General features: G+C 43.5%; 1 protein-coding gene across 1 annotated transcript; it reads left to right on the plus strand.

Annotated features, from left to right (window-relative positions):
* The first annotated feature begins 3,619 nt into the window (after positions 1-3,619).
* NPEPL1 (aminopeptidase like 1) lies at positions 3,620-20,025 on the plus strand. The gene is made up of 12 exons (XM_068912909.1): positions 3,620-3,817; positions 5,091-5,276; positions 6,489-6,659; positions 9,324-9,413; positions 10,151-10,232; positions 10,433-10,575; positions 11,154-11,231; positions 14,899-14,999; positions 15,660-15,783; positions 17,321-17,497; positions 18,171-18,281; positions 19,131-20,025. The coding sequence occupies exons 1-12, from the start codon at positions 3,668-3,670 to the stop codon at positions 19,287-19,289; spliced, it is 1,572 nt and encodes a 523-aa protein (XP_068769010.1). The 5' UTR covers positions 3,620-3,667; the 3' UTR covers positions 19,290-20,025.
* The last annotated feature ends 324 nt before the right edge of the window (positions 20,026-20,349 follow it).

Raw genomic sequence — 20,349 nt, forward strand, 5'->3', positions numbered from 1 at the left:
GCTCATTTTTTTAAATAGTATAAACTGACACCAATATTTCCATAGATGTTAGTGTGTCTATATATGTATTCTCTAAAATTAAAGGAAAGCAGCAGTGGCATATAAAAAAGACTTTTAAAAAATATTCTATGTTCTGTAGCACAGTGTAATTTCCCATTGTCAGACGTGGGACAGAGATGGATTTTGGTGTCTGTGTCGGTGGCATTGAAATGTCAATGGGATCTTAACTCCAGGAAGGTAACTGGCTACATATTTTCTATCCAAATACTGTAAAAGGAAGTGCACTTTTTAATACACACTAATCCCATTGTGTAGCTTGAGCTGGAAGTGATTGAAGCTGATTATCTCTGGAAAATACAGGATTCCTAGGTTTTCTAAATAATTTCAGATGTCCAGAATGTTACAGTTCAGTGTAAATAATTCTTGAAAGCTAAATCACAAACCCTCATGCAATGCTTTGTAAAAGGATCTCTACATGGAAAGTTAGAGGGAATACCATCCGTGCCATCAGGCTGCGAAAGCCCAAAAAAGCCACTGCAATCAAGGAGTTTTGGCAGTAGCCGGTGCCCGCTCCGGTGTTACAGCAGAGCTGCCTGAAGCTGCCGACAGCGCCTCTGCCCAGCCCTGTGATCATCCCTGTGTGTGCTGCGTCCCTGCGTGCCCTGAGCTCTGGGGCCTGTAGCCTCTTGGACGTTGCTGGGTTCTTCTCAGCCTGTCTTGAGACTGATTGTTTACAAAGTGCAGTGGGAAATCACATGAGTCCAAGAGAATAAAACCGCTAGGCTATCTCCCAAGAATCCATGGCTTTTATCACTTTTTGTGGATTGCTGGATCCTATTGGCTTGTACAAAATGTCTCCACTAAAACGCACATGGGCAGGCAAAAATAAGCTGCTACCACTTGTTGATGTGTGGGGCTTGGGGTTTTGTTTGTTGGTTTTTAACAGAAGTACTTTCTAGTTGTATTTGAAAGTGGCAGTATTATAAGCGCTGTTGTGAATTCATTCAGACTTTAGAAACTGCAAAAAGTAAAATGGAAGATGATTTTGTCCTGTGAATTTTGGATTGTGCTAAAAACACAAATGCATATAAATGATAGTGTCCCTTGAGGCTTCCTAGACTGCATTAATTTAGGGTATGCTTTTATGAAACACTTTAATCATCTTTGCCTAAATCTTTGGAAATCTTACTTTTGGTACAGCCATGTAAAATGGTAAGCTTTTGCATAGATAATAGACTTGTGAAACTGATTTTGATGAAGAAAACGTATTTATTTACTATCTCAAAAAAAGAAAAGTTCACAGATTTAACTAGTTAAAACTCATTAAAAACAGGGAATCTATTATGCTTCTCAAATATTTATTCTACTGGATTATTTATTTATTTTGAGTGGCTTAATTCCATAAATAGCCACTGTAGCTGTGGCGCTGTAACAGCCTCTTCTCTGTAACTGGTAGAGGAATAAAAATTGTGGTGGCCATAGAAGACTGGTCTACTTTGCAACTTCCACTGTGGCTCATATTAGTAGAAATCTTTGCAACTACTGTTAGGGGAAAATAGGTAGAAAATGTCTATATTGTAGATAGAAATGACTTTAGTCTAGTGTGTTGATTAGGATCCTCCTCTGGTGTCATTAAAATATATGAAAGAAGGGTCAAGGGCCAGATGAGTGTTTCCTATTGCTTTGTTTATATTTCAGATAATGTGGATTTTGGGACAGTACTATATTAGTAATTCTGCAATAGCAGGATTTGGACTAAACAACTAGAAGTTTTCCATCTGGTAGAGTCTTTTGAATGTCTCAATCGTGAAGCAACTGCTCCATGTTATTGTCTTTCATATCTCTGACACTGTTTGTCCACATGTATTTGAATGATGCTGACCCCCTAATGGATTGTGTTCTTTGGCTCAATAAGAAGCTCATAAAAGTTGTAGTTGGATCCTGTTTATTGGGTTGTCCTGTCCATTCTGTGATGATGCTTCATTGACCTCCGCCCCAGATTTTGCTAGATCTTTTTTATTTTTAAATAAATCGGGCAGTAAAGTTTCCACAGCTTCCCTTCAGAGACTGAGCAAGACCTTACGCTAAGGAAGCTTTTTCTGGAATTCAGCCTACGTTTTTTTCTTTTTAGATGTATCTCCATTATTTGCACCAGCATTCACTTGTCCAGTGTAAGTGGAAATGCACTCACTTTGTGACGTTTAGACTTTTCCACGTAGCTGCAGGTGAATGTGTATTCATTCCCTACTGACCTAAAATTAATAGGATATCCTTGACAAATATGAAAAGATGAGGATAAATACCCTATTATTTATATTTAAAATAAACAATTCCATTAACTGTTAAAGCTGGAGTTTAGAAAACAGTGTTTTCTTTTAGTGAATCCCCGTGCTAACCCTTGGAGCGTATTTTGGTTGTTTCCTGTTTCTGGAATGTTTTTCAGAAGCATCCTTTGGATGATATTTAACTTTGTGAAGTAAAGAGCATTTTCCATATTTATCCCTATATAAACTTACACTTTGAAAATGAAGCATTTCCATCCTTAAATGGTGTTATGAATGGGAAACTTGGACCTTTGATAAAATTGCAGGCATTTTCAATGGAATTAATGCTTTCATTTTCTGAAAATATGCTATACTGATTGATGCATGGGGATAGCACACGAGGGATCTCACATTTTGCACAGCAGTGCTACAGTATATTCTATTTTCTCCTCTGAATTGTGAGTAAACTGTAAAAGTGATCTACTTTTGTGTTTTTGGGGAAGTTACACCAAATACCAAAGCAAATTCCAAATTTCCAAATTACAACTACAGTATTTTCTGTAGCCGAGCGTTTACAGCAGAGGCGAGGGGGACACCACGGCTGTACGCACACGTTGTTGAGGGGCTCCCGAAGGACGAGCGGGACCCTAAACGTGGAGGAGCTGCAGAACGTGCCTGGGTGCTCTTATGTGCCAACACGGCGCCCTAAGCCGCGTTTCCTTCGGGTTTTCTCCCGCCGGCGTTGCCGTTCCCAGCAAGCCTTCCAGCCCTTACGTTCTTCTGTAGTTTTCGCTCTGAAATGTTTTATCGTTAGCGTAATTTAAGTGATGCGTAGCCTCTATTTTCGCGCGCGTTTTTATGTATTCCTGCCCCTCAAGACCATCAACCCACCCCTGCAAGGCCGTGCACGGGGGCTTTTCTCCGCCCGTTTTGGCGGTTCCTAGGCGTAGGCCAGGCCGAGCCGAGCGGCACCTGCGGCCGAGGCCGTCCTCCGTCCCCACCGCCGCCGTGTCCTGGCCTCCTCGGAGGGAGGCGGCGTGGGGGGGCGCAGGGCCTCGGCGTGGGGTTTTCCACACGCGTGAGGAGAATCCTCCTCCTCCTCCCCCCCCCACCCCGGGCAGGGACAAGCGGCCGCTGAGGCCCGTGGGCCGGCGAGGGGCTGCGGACGACACGCAGGGGCAACGCCGGCGCTGTGGGGCCTAGGCGGGCGCCCCCCACTGCTCCCCCCTCCTCCCCCCCCCGCCGCCAGGGGGCGGCAGAGCGCAGGCGCCGCCCGCCATGTCGCATCCCGCCGCCGCCGCCGCCGCCCGCTTGCTGTGCCCGGCGCGGCCGCCGGGGGCCGCCGCGCTGCCCGCCCCGCCGAGCCGGCGCGGGGCGGAGCCGGGCCGGGCCGGGCCGAGAAGATGGCGAACGTGCAGCTGGAGTTCCAGGCGAGCGCCGGCGAGGCGGACCCGCAGAGCCGCCCGTTGCTCGTGCTGGGCCAGCTCCACAACCTGCACCGCCTGCCCTGGGCCCAGCTGCGGGGCAAGCTGCAGCCGCGGGTCACCGAGGAGGTGAGGCCGGGCCGGGCTGGGCTCCGCCGCGCCGCGCCGAGCCGCGCGATCCCCCCCCCTTCCCCCCTCCCCGCCGCCGCCGGGAGCGCGGGGGGGCCCGGGCCCCTCCGGCCGCCGCCCCGGCACCGCCTCCCCCGGCCGCCCGCGGCCCCTCCTGAGGCCGCGTCTGCCGGCCCCGAGCGGCCTCGTGGTGCGGGGGAGGCGGGGGTTGGCCCGGCCCGGCCTGGCCTCGCCGCGGGCGCCCCCGCGGTGACAGCGGCCTCCCCGCGCCCGGGTGCCGGGGCGCCCCGAGCCGGCCGGGCCCGGGGCAGCGGCGAGCGCCGGCTGCCGGCCGGAGCCCGCCGAGGCGGCGGTGAGGGGCGCAGTCGGCCGGGCCCGCTGCGGGGGAAGGCGGCTTGGGCGCTCCTCGCCCAGCGGGCAGGCCGTGCACCCGCCTCCAGCCGCGCCGTGGCCGCCCTTGCCCGGAGGAGGGGACAAGGCGAGTCGGTCGCCGGGTTGCTGCGGCTGGAGGAGCCGTGCGGCGGGCGGGGAGATCACGGCGGCTCCGAACGCCGAGCTCCGCTTAGCTCCTCTTTACCCGCTGTAACGGGAGGAAGGCGCTGTGCCTTCCCCCGGGCTGACGAGAGCATGGCTGCCGCGGAGACCGGTCCCCGGCGGCAGATGGCCGCTGCCTGCGGGACGGCGCATCCCGTCCCCTGCCCCGCGCCCGCCGGGCCCTGGGCGGCGGCTGCGCCTGTGTCTTTACCTGCTCTTGGCGGCTGGTGCCCCGACGCTAAACGTTTGGCCTTGCGGGTTTTTAGGTGGCTGGACGTTTGGCAGTTTTGTGTGGGACTTCCGACCGAGCCTCTTAGGACAATATTTAGCCCTTTTTTTTGTTTTGTTTTTTTGTTTTAGTGAAACTGCTGTGTGAAACGATAATTTGTGACTAATGAACCAATCTGTCTATTTATCACCAGTAAAACTGTTTCAACTTAAAGGCTCTGAAGCAGCCTGGCACCAAATGCCGCGCTTTAAAACACGGTTCACGTGGCTTAAAAGAGAGCTGTGCTTGTGATGGAAAACGAGTTTGTGTTTTCTGATTAATAAAGAGCTGCATCATACTTCTTGTTTGTTTTGATTCTAGAGCATGTTGCATTTAAAAATGGCTGCATCACTTTTTCTTTGTTTTCAGCCCCTAAAACGCTGCACTCAAGAGTAACTAAATATAGTCAGAACGAGATGGGAAGAGAAGTCCAATGAGTTCTTTGTTTTTGAATTCTTCTTTTCTCCTCAGATATGGCAGTCTGCTTTAAGCACTCTGAATCCGAACCCCACCGACAGCTGTCCTCTCTACCTGAATTATGCCACTGTGGCCGCTTTGCCTTCCAGGGTCAGCCGACACAATAGTCCATCTGCAGCTCAGTTCATCACCCGCCTGGTTAGAAACTGTCTTCCAGGAGGTGTCAACAGATGTATTGTTGTAAGTAGCTGTTTGAAAATGCTTTTGGTGAAATGCCTAGTGAAGTATTTTCTTGACTTTTCAGGATTTTAGCTGTATCCAAGGAGACTGGAGGTGGGCAAGCTAAGCCAGTGTAGTTATATCAGTATTCGTAAGTGGTTTTGCACTGAAGCGTTAACAAAACCTAAGTATAACAGCTTACGCATGCTCAAGCAGTTGGAGGGAACTAAAGATGGATATCCGTGGAATGTTTTCATCCGGGAATGTCCATGCGAAGGAAACCAGTAGTGGCTTTTTTCAGACTAGGATTTATGATATTAGCACATGCTACATATCCTGCTTTAGATGATTAATATAGCACCCTGCATGCAGTCTGTGTTGCATAGCCTATTTAGGGTGCATTGAAGCAGCAGGCCTCATCTGTGTTAGTCAAAGGATTTTAGAAGTCTTAATGCAAACTAATGTTCCACCGTGAATCCTATACTGGGCAGGGTCTTGCACAGCTCTGGTCATGTGCTGCATGAGCATGATGAATTTGTGACTGAATGATGAAAATTCAATTTGATGATTAAATTTTTTTTCTGCGACTCCTCCAGGTTAATTCAAATTTTCAGGTTATTAGAGAAAACTCATACAGTCTGTGTCAGTAACAAAACCTAGTTATAGTCTTCCCTTGGAAAAGTTATTTGCAAGAGTAATAACTCCACGTACCGTGTTTTTCCCTTTATAGTTAGCTTTGGAAATATTTAACTCAAACTGCTTTTCATTGGTAATTTCAACAATGAACGTCAGGAAAATAGTCAACATGTTAAAGACGGTTAATATTAACCACATTCTCATCTTTGCTCTCTTTGTGTCAGTTGTTTTGAACGCACATTGGTGGTTCCCGTGCCTTTTTGTCCTGGTCTGTATGCAAAATTGTGTTAATTGCACTAGTATAATTAATCAGCTCTCTTGTAAGGACATATTCATTCCTAGGCAGTCGGGTGCAGCCTTGTAATTCATTTCCGTATGGGAAGTGAATTGAACCTACTCAGTTCTGTGCTCTGCTTGTACTGCCTCTTCATCCATGCGAAGCATGATGTATGAGTATGTCTTGATCCAGACATCAGTTCTTTCTCCCTTTTATTTTTCCTCTTCACCAATATTGTCACAGATGATAGATCGTTTTAAGTGTAGTTGTCCACACCCTTGAAGTTGTCTGACTTGTTTGTCTTCTGGCTGGTGTTACAGATGGTCTGTGAGCGGTCTGAAGTTTTCGCCTCTGCTTGTGCGTTAGCCAGGGCTTTCCCGTTGTTCACACATAGGTCCAGTGCATCGAGACGCACAGAGAAGAAAACTGTAACAGTAGAATTTTTCCTGGTCGGACAGAACAATGGACCGATAGAAGTAGCAACGCTTAAAGTAAGCTTTTGATTTGTTATGTGGTTGGTTGTTTCCCTCGTTCCCTAAAATCGTATACTTTTTTAAATAGTTGCATGCACATATGCTTGTCTTTCAGGCTACGTATGGAGTAGGTGTTGTATCTAAAGTAAGAAATGATCCCAGATCGAAGTTCCTTGATATTGATGAGTTTGCAGTGCACCTAAGTAGACATATTGAACGTGATATTGTTGCAGTGAAGGCTGAAGCTGCTGTTCAGAATTTAGATTTCAGGAGTGGAAGGCACCAAACAAACAAGTAGGGCAAAGAAAATCATGGATGCAAATAGTGGATTTTTAGCCTTTAATTTTATAGTACCTTTGGTGTGTGGGCTTCCCTATATCTTTTACCCTGGCTTCCACGTATCTTTTACCTGGGCATATTTTGTCCATGGTTATGCAGGTGAATATCACAGAAGTCACTTAAGAGCTATGTATTTTGAGGTTACATACGGCTTCTGATATTTCTGTCTGATATATCTCTTTGGCTGCATTCTTCCAGCAAAACTGTAGCCAGAAACAAGACCCTTAAGAAATGGTCCAACTTAGAGATGAGCTATGCATGGCCGTTACCTTTTTTTCTAAGTCATGTTTCAACAGCATAAAATCGAAGATTGTTTTCTTTACACCTGTTATAGAGAGCAGACTCCGCATCAGGTATATTTTAATATGCTAGGTAATTCCTCATCAAGTTCCTAGCTTAAAAAAGCTTTTCCAAGTTCTGTACTTAAGCTTTAGGCCGCCTCCTGTTCAGTGCTCCAAATTCTCTATTTCAGTATAGATTGACGCTCACTTAGGAAATCAGTCGGTGAGGTCAGACAAATCTCTTATAATTTTTGGCTGTGGATGGGACTCAGGAGATAGTGCTTCTGCATCTGAAACTTGCAGAATTGCAGCTTTAGTTTTTGGGGTTTTTTTTTTTTTTCCCTGCAGTATCTTTGCCTCCATACTTTTGCCCTCCTCTACTGTTCGGATGAATTAGCTACAGCAAATGATGCCAGCCCAGTTTTCAGGAAAGCGGCAAGAAAAGATGTTCTATGAATACAACAGCTGATCCCTAAATTTCTCCATGCCTCAAAACAGAAAACAAGTAACTAGTGTTTAAAACAAATTCCTTTAGATAGGTAGATTCCAAACCACTTGGGTATTTATAACTAAAAAACAAAGCTGAAGTCTTTTCCAACTCCTGTTTTTTCCCCTTGATGTCAATGCCAAAAGTACTCCTGGCTTCTTCCAAGGTAAGTTTTCACCCCTTAAATTCAACCAGCACTGGACAGCTAATGCAGAGCTTGAGAGAGGCGTGTGGTAGCAGTTTTTTGGCTAAACCTCTCCCGAGGCATGCTGCCACGTTCTGCCCCTACTGCATTGTCCAAGATATTTTATGGTGAGGACTAGCAGGGATTGTCACGGTTTTACAAGGCTCTTGCTCAAGACTGCCATTATCCAGGTTCTCTGAGTAGCCTGGAAGCCAAACCCAGGCATAGTCTATTTCTGTGCATTAGACTGTATTGTTTCCCTCGGACTTGGCCTTTGGGTTAGAACACCTCCTTTTACCTCCATGGCCCTAACAGTGAATCACTGCAGACCTAGTTTGGCTGTTAAGGAGGCTTTACTTCCCTTCAGGGGAAGTAAAGCAACCAGGAGTAGTGGTAGGGAGTCAGGTACCATTCCAAAACAAACCAGGTTTATGAGTCTGCTGAGATACAGAACATAGAGTCCTTAGGGCAGCTTGGCCAAGCCAGACTCGAGATACATCAGCGCAAATAACTAGCCAACACATCAGATTCCTTTGAAACCCATCTTGACTCACCCTCCTGCTGTGTGTGGTCTTCTGTGTAGTGCAGCTGCTAGAAAACCCGAACAAAGTTTCCTTTCACCTGGTCTTTTTGCTTTAAGTTGCTGATTCCCAGGTGTTAAAATTTAAAGTCTGTTCGCCGGTGACTCCATTGTCCTCTTTGTGAGAGAATCCTTCTTTAAAGAAAAAGTCTCAGCTTGCTCACTGTGGACCGTTTTGATTTGATCCATTCTTGCTTCGGTCAGTTTTTACTCAGTCCAGGTGAAGATCAGTCCATTCTGCCACAGGAATGAAGAAACAAATGCATGCATGTTTCACACAAATGTGAAATATTCCACGTTCTCTGTGCCCCCGCCCCCCCCCATATAGAATGTCTTATGGTAGTAAACTATTGCACTGAATCATTCTAAACTCTGCTGCTTCCAGTAATGTAGCTTGCATAGCCTCTGCAGGTTTCCAGCCCAAGCAGCCTACAAGTTCATCCTGATATCCTGAACTTGCTTTGTGTTATGTTTCCCCCTGTACCTCCCATTGTATTCTTGGTTGCGCTTTGATAGAGTAAAAAGGCTGCTAATTTTGAAATATCAGTTCACTGTGGGAAGGAAAGAAAGTCCTTAGAAATTAAAGCACAGGAAAAAGTAACTTAAGTTTAACAAATGTGAAGAATAACAGGTAGCTGTGTTGTCATTATTTAGTATTGTAGAACTGCCTGGGTTCTGTTGCATTTAAGCGTTAATGTGCTCCAGAGGAACCGCACATCCAGTGTAGGCTGCATAGGACTAGGTGCAAAGTTATTTGGAAAAAACGTCCAAACCAAAGCCAGCTCTCAAGTGTACCCACTTCTTTTCATAGTGTCTGGCAAGCGCTACAGAAGGAGTGAGGCTGGCTGCTCGAATTGTGGACACCCCGTGCAATGAAATGAACACAGATAACTTCCTGGAGGTTGGTAATGCACCTTACGAGTAAGAGTTACTTATTGGAAGTCTTGGCTACATTGATCAAGAATCAGTGTGGGTATCTCATAGCAAAACCTTCTATGTTGACAGTAGGAGGCATATGAAAAAGCTGTCCAAGGATGCTTGGGTTATTTCCTTAGCCCTTAACGGTTAAAGAACTTTGATCAGTTGAAAGGATGCAGAGTGTAAAACTGGGATAAGGAACAGGAGTCAGAAGAAGTGATTTGATTTGGTCGTGACCCTGGTTCTTCTGGGACTTTGGGTAAGCAGCAAAATGCTGGCTGTTTCAAGGATGTGTGATTGCCATGGATCTGTGAAATGGGAAGCCACATGGTGTTGAATGTTTCTGAAATTAAGGGAGAGAAGCTGACATGTTTGCAAATGGGTTTATTACAAAGATCTGGCAAGCTTTTGAGAGCGAGAATGTTCTGCTTCATCATGGTCCAGTAGAGAGTACAGCTGGCCTTTACCTCTGAAGATTTCTTTTATTAGTGGAGCTTAAACATCAGAGTTGCATTTCATGCAGTAGTAAATCAAGGATGTCTCAGGGGAGTTATGCCATTGGAAAACTAATGCCAAGCGCAGAATAATGAATGTTTGTGTGTGTCTGTGTACACAAATCACACAAAACCCATATGCGGGTACGTCTCTCTTTACTGTGGGAAGACACAAACGTGTCTTTCTAATCATTGACTGGCTGTCTTTTTTCTCTTAATGATGAAGGAAATCAAAAAAGTTGGCAAGGATCTTGGGATTACTCCAACCATTATTCGGGATGAGGAGCTGAAAGAGAGAGGATTTGGAGGTATATCTTGTTCAAAATTCAACCTTTTTTCCCAGCAGTTCTTTGGAACATTATGCCATCTGAATTGTAATGTTTTGTTTATGTATTTTTGAAACAGTTTTATTGCCCACAGAATCGCAAGATGGTTCACACAGAATAACCAGAGATATCTTCCTCCCAGTGCTTCTTCCCCACAGGTGGTTTAATTCTCTGTTTTCCAGGTATCTATGGAGTTGGCAAAGCAGCTCTGCATCCTCCTGCCCTAGCAGTTCTCAGTCACACTCCAGATGGTGCTACACAGACCATTGCATGGGTGGGCAAAGGTATTGTGTATGACACTGGAGGACTCAGCATTAAGGGCAAGGTACATAAACACTTGTTTTTCTCTTATCTTTGCTTGCAGTCTTTTTTCCTGATGGAAATAATTTACTTAATGTCTGTAGAAATGAAAACTTTTTTACTTGAGGAGGATCTGGCCTCACCCATATGGACATAAGCTACCAGGGTGAAAAGATCAAATAGAATTCAAGGAATATTTTACAGAGTAATAATAACTACCTGGTATTTTACTCTTTAGGTATTGCATACCGTTAGTAGAAAGCTAAACCAAAGGTGTTTAATTTCTGATTTTGGAGACAGATCCAAAGCCCACTTGAGTTGATCTCAGTGCAAATCTTGTCATCAACCCTTTTCTTTTTTCTTTTCTAATAAATTAGCAGCAGAGGTTTAGTATTTTCCAGCTCTAAGGCAAGATCCACAGAAAATCGGATGCACATGTATTCTGCGTATCTGTTACGGCTGAGTGCTATGAAGACCAGAGTTACAGATGCATCAGAAGTACTAGTTTTAGTGGTCACAACTGTGAAACTCTCCTTTAAAGCAAACAACAAAACAAAACAAACAAACAAACCAAAAAAAATCTGTATGGTTCTGTTCAAACAGACTACTATGCCTGGCATGAAGAGAGACTGTGGTGGAGCAGCTGCTATTTTGGGTGCCTTCAAAGCCACTGTAAAGCAAGTAAGTAAAATGTGTTAGTTGATACCATGTGGACCAGTATTGCCAAGGAGCAGCCTGACTTTTGGATGTATTCCCAGATATTGGGGCCAGTGTAATCCTGAAATTCTGACCTGCCACTGCCTTTAGTGATCTTGGGCCACTCAGCTTCTTCTGCTGTTTCAGGAAAATATTTAAAATCTTTGCTGAGATCTTGGAAAATGTGAGAAACTTGAGTTGTAATTTTTTTTTTTTAAGAGTTCCTTGAATTTGAGGGTTGATTCTACTTCCTTGAATCAGATTTACACCTGAGTTATCCAGTGCTGTTTTTACTTAAGCTATGAGATTTGCGGCAACTGTTATCCCCTTAGCAAAAAAGGGGATGAGTTACTCTGGGGTTCTAAGTCTGTCCATATCTGGAATTGTGTGCCAATTCTAATATTACCTAATGGGGAAGGTACAGTTCTGCTCTGATCAGGAGCTGCTTGTTTGTTTGCTCCCGTGGTCAGGAATTAGTAGGGGACTTGAGAAGAATCCAAGCCTTGAAATATGAAGATTTAAAAAGAAATGTATATAACACTTTAACAATATGAACTGGGGAAAACAGGTGTCCAATGCCAATAAAACTCTGCCCTCTCCACAAATCCAGTCACTAAGTCTTGCTGACAGAGCAGCTATTGCCTCCAAGGAGTATCCAAAGTTGAAAGAACATTCAACTGCTGCAGATTAATGCATAAGTCTGACAGAAGCTTTGTCCAGGGGAGGATCACTGCCAAATTCCCATTTCTCAACAGTTTAGCTCTGTGCCTTGGCCCTAGCAGCACATTTGATGTGGAAGGATTGAAAACTTCAATTTCTGCAGATAACTATGACAATTGAAAACAGATTTGTGAGGAGCATCTTGGGCAAAACGGCTAGCTAGCTTTCCATAACTTACTCCTTCAGAAAGTTCAGTCATACATTTAACGGTGACAAAAGGTAAAACTTCTCTAATGCTTTGGGAAAGTTTAGGAGAGCCACATACGTGGTACACTCTTTCAGTGATGCGGTCCTTGCTTCAAAAGTACGCTTGTATGTAGTTATCTGCACTGGCTGAAGTTGCGTTCACAGTTGCAGTAGGTGTGAACGGTAAGTGATCTGTCATTTCCTGTGCAATTACTGGGACCGTGACAAAACTATCAGTTATAAGTTTGGGCAAACTGAGCCTGAGAAGTTGTCATGTTTACATGAAATCTGCACCTTCATATGTAGAAACAAAAGAATGATCTCACTGCTTAATTTTAGAACCTCATGTAAAAAGACATGTTAAAGAACTCCCTACAGAAAATTTATTCCGTTGGGCAGTGGAAGGAATTTATCCTTGTTATTGTTTCAAGCCTTTTTAAATTTTTTTTAATGCTTTTTAAAGTAATATAAAGCTGGAGGGAGTTTAGCTTAGCTATGCTTTGCCACAAAGACTGAAGTTGAAACTTGTGTTGAATAGGAAGCTCAGTGGGAAGTGAGGGAGAGGCTATTATTCATCTTCAGAAAAAATCTGCCTACACGGTGTTCTACAATTTTTCAACATGATTTAATGATACTTTGGAGAGAAAAATCACGCTGAGCAGTGAGTTTTTTCCTAGAAAGATGCATTGCATCCATTGTGAGCCTTCCAACACCAGTGAGCAGAGAAAAACATTCACTTAATTTTTGGAATCCTCCTTGCCTTCTGCATGTCAGCATAGGGAATGCTGCTATTAAACAGCTACAGAAGGAATGGGATTCAGTGGGAGGCAACTGACACTGGAAGCAGGTTTCCATTTTTTGACAGTAGATTAACCCCATGTCCCATTTGAAAGAGGAAAATTTGGTGAAATTTGGTGGGAGATTGTGAGGAGAGTGGGATATTGCTGCACAGACCATGTGGGAGATTGTGAGGAGAGTGGGATATTGCTGCACAGACCATTTTGGCAGAGCAGTGGATCCTAGATGAAAGATTATTTCATCTAACAATGCTGTTTACCCCCTCCCTGGACTAGAAACTGTGAAATTACTTTATGGCTTCCAGACGCTGCCCGTTATTCTGAAGGTCTTCAGTTGATGCATTTGGACTTTGGACTTCAGAACATGAGCTGAGTCAACATGTCCAGTTTTCTTCAACTATGGACTTTTATCAAGAGATTCCTAGTAAAACTGACCTTGGTTTTCCTAGGAGTTTGATGGGTTTTTTTTTTTTTAAGGCTAGCTATCCCAGTTGAAGAGGAACAATGCTCTTTGTTAAATGCTGCTGTCTACCTTTCTGTTCATAGGATTCCTCCACACAATGCAGTCATTGTACAAACAGAATCATCGTATATTTTAAAATACCACCCATAACCATATAAGCACTTAATTTTAAACCAGAGTAAACCAGAATGGAATCTGGCAGAAGAAAAAGAGGAGGTTAAGAGGGAAAAGATCTTGAAAATGCTGTGTGCCTCCCAGCAGGAGGGAAATATGAAAAAACCCAAAGTCTTCTTTACCGTGGTTATTTTCTTCTCATATGGAAAGAGGAGAGGGTAGATACTGCTAGCCTGCGTCTGACCTGTGGTCTGGAAGTGTTGGGTTCTGCAGGACCGCGAGCTGTGTCACAGACTGCTGGCGGTTGGGAGATGCACTGAGTCATGGAGGAGTGCCATGTTCCAGGATTGCCATGATCAGAGTTGCTTTCCAACAAAATTCTCAGAGGTGGAATTAGTTCATCTGGGGTTGTTTTTATAGGGAAAGCACACAGTTCACAAATGGCTGCATATTGGCATTTTTTATTTCCATCCTTTTCCGTTGTTATTGTAGACTTCCCTCAATATTTCAGAAATGATAGGGAGGAGCTCATTTTCTCAAATGGCCCCAAACTGTGTCTTTGTTGTTATTGGAGACTAAATAAAAGCAATGGAAAATACAGGGATTGAAAAATAATCCCAGGCATCCTGACTGGCTGTGTAATGTGCTGTCACAAGTCTTTGTAATTGTCATGTTGAAAGCATCTGTTACTTGGCTCTTTCCTTTGTGGCTACAAAAGATGAAGGGGTTATTACGTTTGGCCCTGGTGTTTGTAACCTCTGTTGTGAGCCTACGGTAGGGTTGCGCTAAGTTAGATGAATGAAGTGGCACATCTATGGAGGTATATTCCACTGGTTTTCACACAGGGGTGCAGTAGTTTAGTGACTTATGATTTGTTTTCAGTGAGCGCAGCAGCCTCCTGGTGAGTTCAGTGGGCTTTGGAAGTATGCTTGTGCTAAAGCCGGCTGTAAAGTGCAAAAAGTGTTCTTCCCAGAGAGTCGTAGTGACTAAACAGAACTGCCCTCCTGTTGCATCTGCACACTGCATATAAAAGACATTTTAAATCAGATACCTTACCACTGATGGAAGATTGTATTGGTCACGTGCTCAAATGGCAAAGGCTTTCTAGACCTGTACCCTGCTTGTCTGTCTCACACGCTTGTAGGCTCCCATTCCCTCTCTAGCGAGGACTCGGAAGCTAGTATTAGATACAATCTTTTTGTCCCCGTTCTGTAACTCTTGGCCTCAGCTTCAAACTATAAGACACGTATCATAGATTTTCCACGTAATTAGTGGTGTTTTTGTCAAGTTGTAATCCTCTATTGATTTCAGTCTCAATAAATTAGCCTGATACTATGAATTGAAACCCATTTCTCTCCTATTGTTACTACAGGGTTTTAAAGACAATCTGCATGCTGTTTTTTGTTTGGCTGAGAATGCAGTTGGACCACGCGCGACAAGACCCGATGATATTCATGTTCTTTACTCTGGAAAGTAAGATTGTACCTATCCCTTTTAACAGATGCTTTGAGAGGAAACACGATCTTTAATTCTGTTTGTCTGAGTACCATACAGATTGTGAACCTGTCCCTCAGCAACCTCTCTTAGTATTGATAATAGTATTTCAGTCAGCCATAGGAGTGAGTTTCCTTTGTGCTCTGAGTTTCCTGTTGGATATGTAAGTGCACATCAAAATACATACGTGTCCTGAGCTGCAGTTTCCTTAAAGCGCTCTGAAGTGTGTGTGTTGTTCCTGTGCAACTAGTGCTTTGTGTCCCTCTATAGTCTGTATTTTCTCAGTCCCAGAAACAGGCTAGCGTTGTTTAAGTATTTTATGTAGTTTTAAATAGAGTGGGATATTTATCTGTATGGCAGTAGTTTGTAAGATCCCGGCTTGGCAGGCTAGGCACCGTACAGACCCAGCAGGTAGACCTTACCATGAGGACAGTACATTCTGTAAGAACGCTTATTTGGGGTTGCTCTGCCTGGATGCTTGCAAGCAGGGAATAAGTAGCAATACAGACTTGCAGAGTCAAGTTAAAAAGCACGTTAGATTTGAGCCTGCTTTCTTGTCCAGTATTCTAGACAGGATAGATGCAGTCTTAACTTCCAGCCTGAACCAGTGCTATATTGAATGCGCTGTCTTCTTTCTAGAACTGTGGAAATCAATAACACTGATGCAGAAGGCAGGCTGATATTGGCTGACGGAGTAGCTTACGCATGCAAAGATCTTGGAGCTGATATCATTCTTGATATGGCCACTCTTACTGGAGCTCAGGTACTGGTACAAAGCTGCTAGTGGACGGGGGATGTTGTTTTTTTTAGCGTCTGTGCATCATCTGCGTCTGCCTCAGACCTACTGGTTGTTGGAGGAGACTGGATATCATGAACTGATACCTGCTGATGCCTTTAAAAACTTGTGCAAGAGAAAAAACTACCAACAGTAACACCAGTAAGCGGTAACTCTGTGTGTGCACAATGTATTTGGAGGAGATGACTTTTTCATCAACGTTTTCTAGAAACCAGCGGGTTTTTTGTTTTTTACGTGACTTATGCTTCATGCATACTTGAGGAAGAAATGGTATTTTTCTGATGACGTTAGCAGGTGATGTAAGTGATCCAGTGTTTGCAATTCAGTAGGTTTATAATTAGCAGAACTTCATTTAAACGCTATTTTCAATTTGCTCTGAGTCATTTTCTATATTTAGTAACATTCTCTGTTAATAAACAGGGAAGTAGTAGCCATCCTTAATGCTAAAAATAAGGGTGTGATTTAAATGTGATTACTGGCAATTTCAGTTTGACTTCTTTCCTTGGCACAAGAGATTTTGATGTGGTTAAGTATAGTACTATTAGGCTATCGTTACCATAAGGTCAGATAAGAGTTTTATGGATGTGCTACTGCATTTTGTGGATGCTGCAGCTAGTTGAATGTTGCTTAGCAGTTGCAAGATACTAGACAGAAATTATGGATCAGGTCTTCTACTGGAGTTGATCAGATTAGCTCCTTTGAGGCTTTACTGATTTCCGCCAACTGAGGATCTGACCCAAAGCACAGGAATTTTCTTGTCTGTAAAAGGGATTAGGTTGTAAGTCATAGACAGAATGATACAGGGATACCAATTGAATGCTATAGTTTTTTGAAATCTATTCCTTTTTCTGTAGGAAGTGATACTGGCAGGCTAATCTTATGGAGGAAAAAATGGTCTCCCTATCAAGGGGAGAAACGGCGGCAAATTTTTGAAAGCGTGTATGTTGCATCCATTGGTGTAAACATTAATCCTTTAAGTTTCCCATCGTTATCCTATTGGAAAACTGAAGCAAGGATGGCTTCCGGGTTTTGTAGATCTAGAAGGACGTGACCTTTCTGACCATTCGAGATGTTACATTCAGAATGTTTGTTGACACACGCTGCTAGAATATGTTAGCTGCTAGTATGTTAGCTATTTTATTTGCAATTCATTTCTGATTTGATTTTATTCCTAAGAATAAATAACTGTCGAGGCATATAGTTTGCTTACTCAGTAACGACAAAGGGATATTTTTATGGGACTGTGGTTTGAATAGGTCAAATAAACGCGGACTGTTTCACTGCAGAATGGACTTCCAGAAATTTTAAAAGCTTCAGTAGTAGCTGCAATGTCTGTGTCTACGTTCATAACACCACCCTCTTGTCGTATAGGTTTGAGCCTTTTTTTTTCTTGGTGGTCTTGTTAGATGACAAGCAACTGTTAATGCAGAGCAGGGAGTAGAGAATTGTCCTACCCAGCACAATAAAGGTGGATACTTGCTGATTGTCTCTTACATTTCACTAGGGAATTGCTACAGGAAAGTATCATGCTGCTGTCCTTACTAACAACGAAGAGTGGGAAAAGGCTTGCGTTAAAGCTGGTAGGAACTGTGGAGACTTGGTCCATCCTCTTGTATATTGCCCTGAGCTCCACTTCAGTGAATTTACCTCTGCTGTAGCTGATATGAAGAACTCTGTGGCAGTAAGTTTTTCTTTAAATCCCAGTTGTTGCATAAAGATGTGTTCTGATCCACGTTCCTTTGCCTATCCTGAATAATGCGCTGGGCTGTTGATGGTTGGATGAAAGCTTTTCCTGTGGGCCATAATTTTAAGAAATGGGCCATATAAGGACGTTGAAAACCATTATTTATTTAGATATTTTACAGACAAAATATCTCTACATTGATATTTAGGGTCAATTTTATATCACACAATATACCCTGCTGCAAAGATATCTTTGGGCTGCTCGCCTTTTAGGCGTAGCCTGAAAATGTGTGCTAAAGTCCTGGGTGGAAACCTCCTAAGAAGTAACGATGAACGTTCTCAGATCATTTATAGCCAGCAGAGAGAGTAAGTGGGAATGCAGCAACCAGGAGGTCGAGGACAGAGACCTGAGGGATGTGCTCACTATCTTTGAGAGTTAAAATGTGCAATAGGTTTCAAAAACACAGCATAAAGGAGCTTGCATGGAAGAATGAGACTAGACTGCTACCAGGGATTGAGTCAAGAGTTATACCGTATACCTGGTTAGCAAGTCTAGGTTTTAGAGCCATCCCTTAAGCTTTGAACTAGATTTGCACGCTGTCGTCTTTTAGGCAAGAATAGAACACTGACGTTTTCTTTTCTTGCAAGAAAATTGTATCCTGTTTCTACAGGACCGAGACAATACTCCAAGTTCCTGTGCTGGGCTCTTCATTGCTTCTCACATTGGCTTTGACTGGCCTGGAGTCTGGGTCCATATAGACATTGCCGCACCTGTTCATGCGGTGAGTGTGTTCCTGTAACTTCTGACATTTTACCTTGCTTGCTCCCCTAGGAAAGAAAACTGCCTGTGCCTGCAGATCCCCTGAATTCTATCCCTTTAAATGCAAAGAGAGAGAATTAGATGGAGAATAGGCTTTTGGAATGTATTGACTCTGCATCTGTATTTGGGAAATAGAATTCCTTTGTTTCGGTAGCTTCATCTGGCCGTCTTTTTCGTTTGGTTTTTAAAAATGTTCTAAAAGTCAGTTTTAGCAGCAGGTTCTTTAACTCTTTAAACTTCAATAACCTGTGTTTCTTAACTCAGTGGCTTGTTCGTTATGGAAGTAATTCTAGCCTTCCAAACAGTTTTTCCCCCTATTGCCTTTAAGGTGATTGACGAAGAGTTCTTTTTTCTGCCTGCTGACTTGCAGCAGGGAAAACAATTGTTTGCTCTAGCATTCCCCCTCCTCCCTTGTCTGGAACTTGTGTATGTTCTTTTCTTCTCTGACAAACAAGCCAATTTACTTTTTATTTTCTTTTCCCTCAATGTCTTCAACTCGCATTCCAAATCTGTGCTTTAGTTGGATCGAACGTTCTTTGCCCTCCATATTGTCAGCACAAATCCGACCCCGAGAAATTGTGAGCTCCGCTCTCATGTGAGTCGACTGATGTGCTGGTTTAATCTAACCAGGACAAGGTTCCTGGTTAGATTCCAGCAATACAGATATAGAATCCCAAGCTGAGGAGGCCTGCTAGGGACCCTGAGTATTCGTTGTGGCTGTGCACCTTCACTGCTTTATTGAACGGGTAGGTAAATTAAAACTAGCCCAGGTTATACAATCTGAAGTGTGAATTTTTTTTTTTTCCTCTAGGGTGAACGAGCTACTGGCTATGGCGTGGCTTTGTTGCTGTCTCTGTTTGGAGGGGCATCTGAAGACCCTCTGCTAAACATGGTGTCCCCACTAGGATGCAATGGAGACTCTCCCACTGAAGATATGGAGAGGGATTCCAAAAGGCGGCGCCTGGTTTAATGCGCCCTCATCCCAAAGTGACGGGGTGCATGTGTTACCTCACTTTGCACTGATTCATTCTCAAGCAATGAAAAAGTCACACATCAGAAATTGCCATTTTTTTATTATCATGATAAGATTTATTACTTGTTTCTGATAAAACAGCCTGATTTCTTGGTTTTTTTTTTTAAATTATTATTGCACACAGTTGCTGAACAATACCAACGGTGCAGACTCCAGGCTCTACTAACTGTATCAGGGGGATGGCACGTCCTCCTTGGAGCGCCTCACAAAACTTAACTAAGTGCATTTAATGCATGAAAAGCTCTCTCTAGTCTGAAGAAGCAACTGCAGCTCTTGCTTACACAGCCTTCTGAATTACTTATTTTATGTGAGGTTTTATCAGACGTTTCAGCAGGCCCCACTACATCTCAGAACACAGGATGGGGAAAAAACCACTGTAGGTTTGGCATATTTGTTGACAATTTAGCTTAGCAGCAAAAGAGATGTAATGAGAAAAGGCATTTAGTTTTAATAAGGTGCTGTTTCCGCATGTTTCTTGTTGATTTTACTGGTCAGCAAAAACATTAGAGTGGGCCAGAACATATCTCTATATAAATCTTTCACATGCAAATTACAGAATTATTCATGTTAAATGAGCAAAAAATAAGAGGACTGTGATTGAGTAAAATCGGTTTACAAAGAGTGGCTTCTTGCCACTTAAATTTATTATTATTAAAGCAGCTTACATATCCCATGTGGTGTTTCATAGTGTTATTTACATTTGAGTACACCGAGCGCTCCAAAGGCTTGTGTGTGACTTCATTGCTGTGTTCAAATTCATCTTCCCAGCACTCATACGTCTGAAACAGACCTAACAGAAGAACGTCTTACACTGAATGGCTTAATACGGTGCTGAAGAACTTATGCTGGTTCACTTCATTTGATTGATTCAACAGGAATCGGGGATGGAATGCATCATATTATTTTCTGTATAAGCTAGTCACAAGGCACTTGCAAGTAATAATTCGGCATTCCCACGGGAAATGACCTGCCCTAGTTTATGTAATGTCAGCAGCAG

This window comes from Struthio camelus, chromosome 18 (assembly GCF_040807025.1).
Source record: "Struthio camelus isolate bStrCam1 chromosome 18, bStrCam1.hap1, whole genome shotgun sequence".
Classification (NCBI taxonomy): Eukaryota; Metazoa; Chordata; class Aves; order Struthioniformes; family Struthionidae; genus Struthio; species Struthio camelus.

Excerpts from the sequence above, each read along its gene's own strand:
- NPEPL1 (XM_068912909.1), top strand. The coding sequence starts at position 3,668 with ATGGCGAACGTGCAGCTGGAGTTCCAGGCGAGCGCCGGCGAGGCGGAC. Across the intron at positions 3,818-5,090 it reads AGCCGCGGGTCACCGAGGAG|ATATGGCAGTCTGCTTTAAG; the intron begins GTGAGGCCGGGC and ends TTTTCTCCTCAG. Across the intron at positions 11,232-14,898 it reads TCAAAGCCACTGTAAAGCAA|GGTTTTAAAGACAATCTGCA; the intron begins GTAAGTAAAATG and ends TTGTTACTACAG.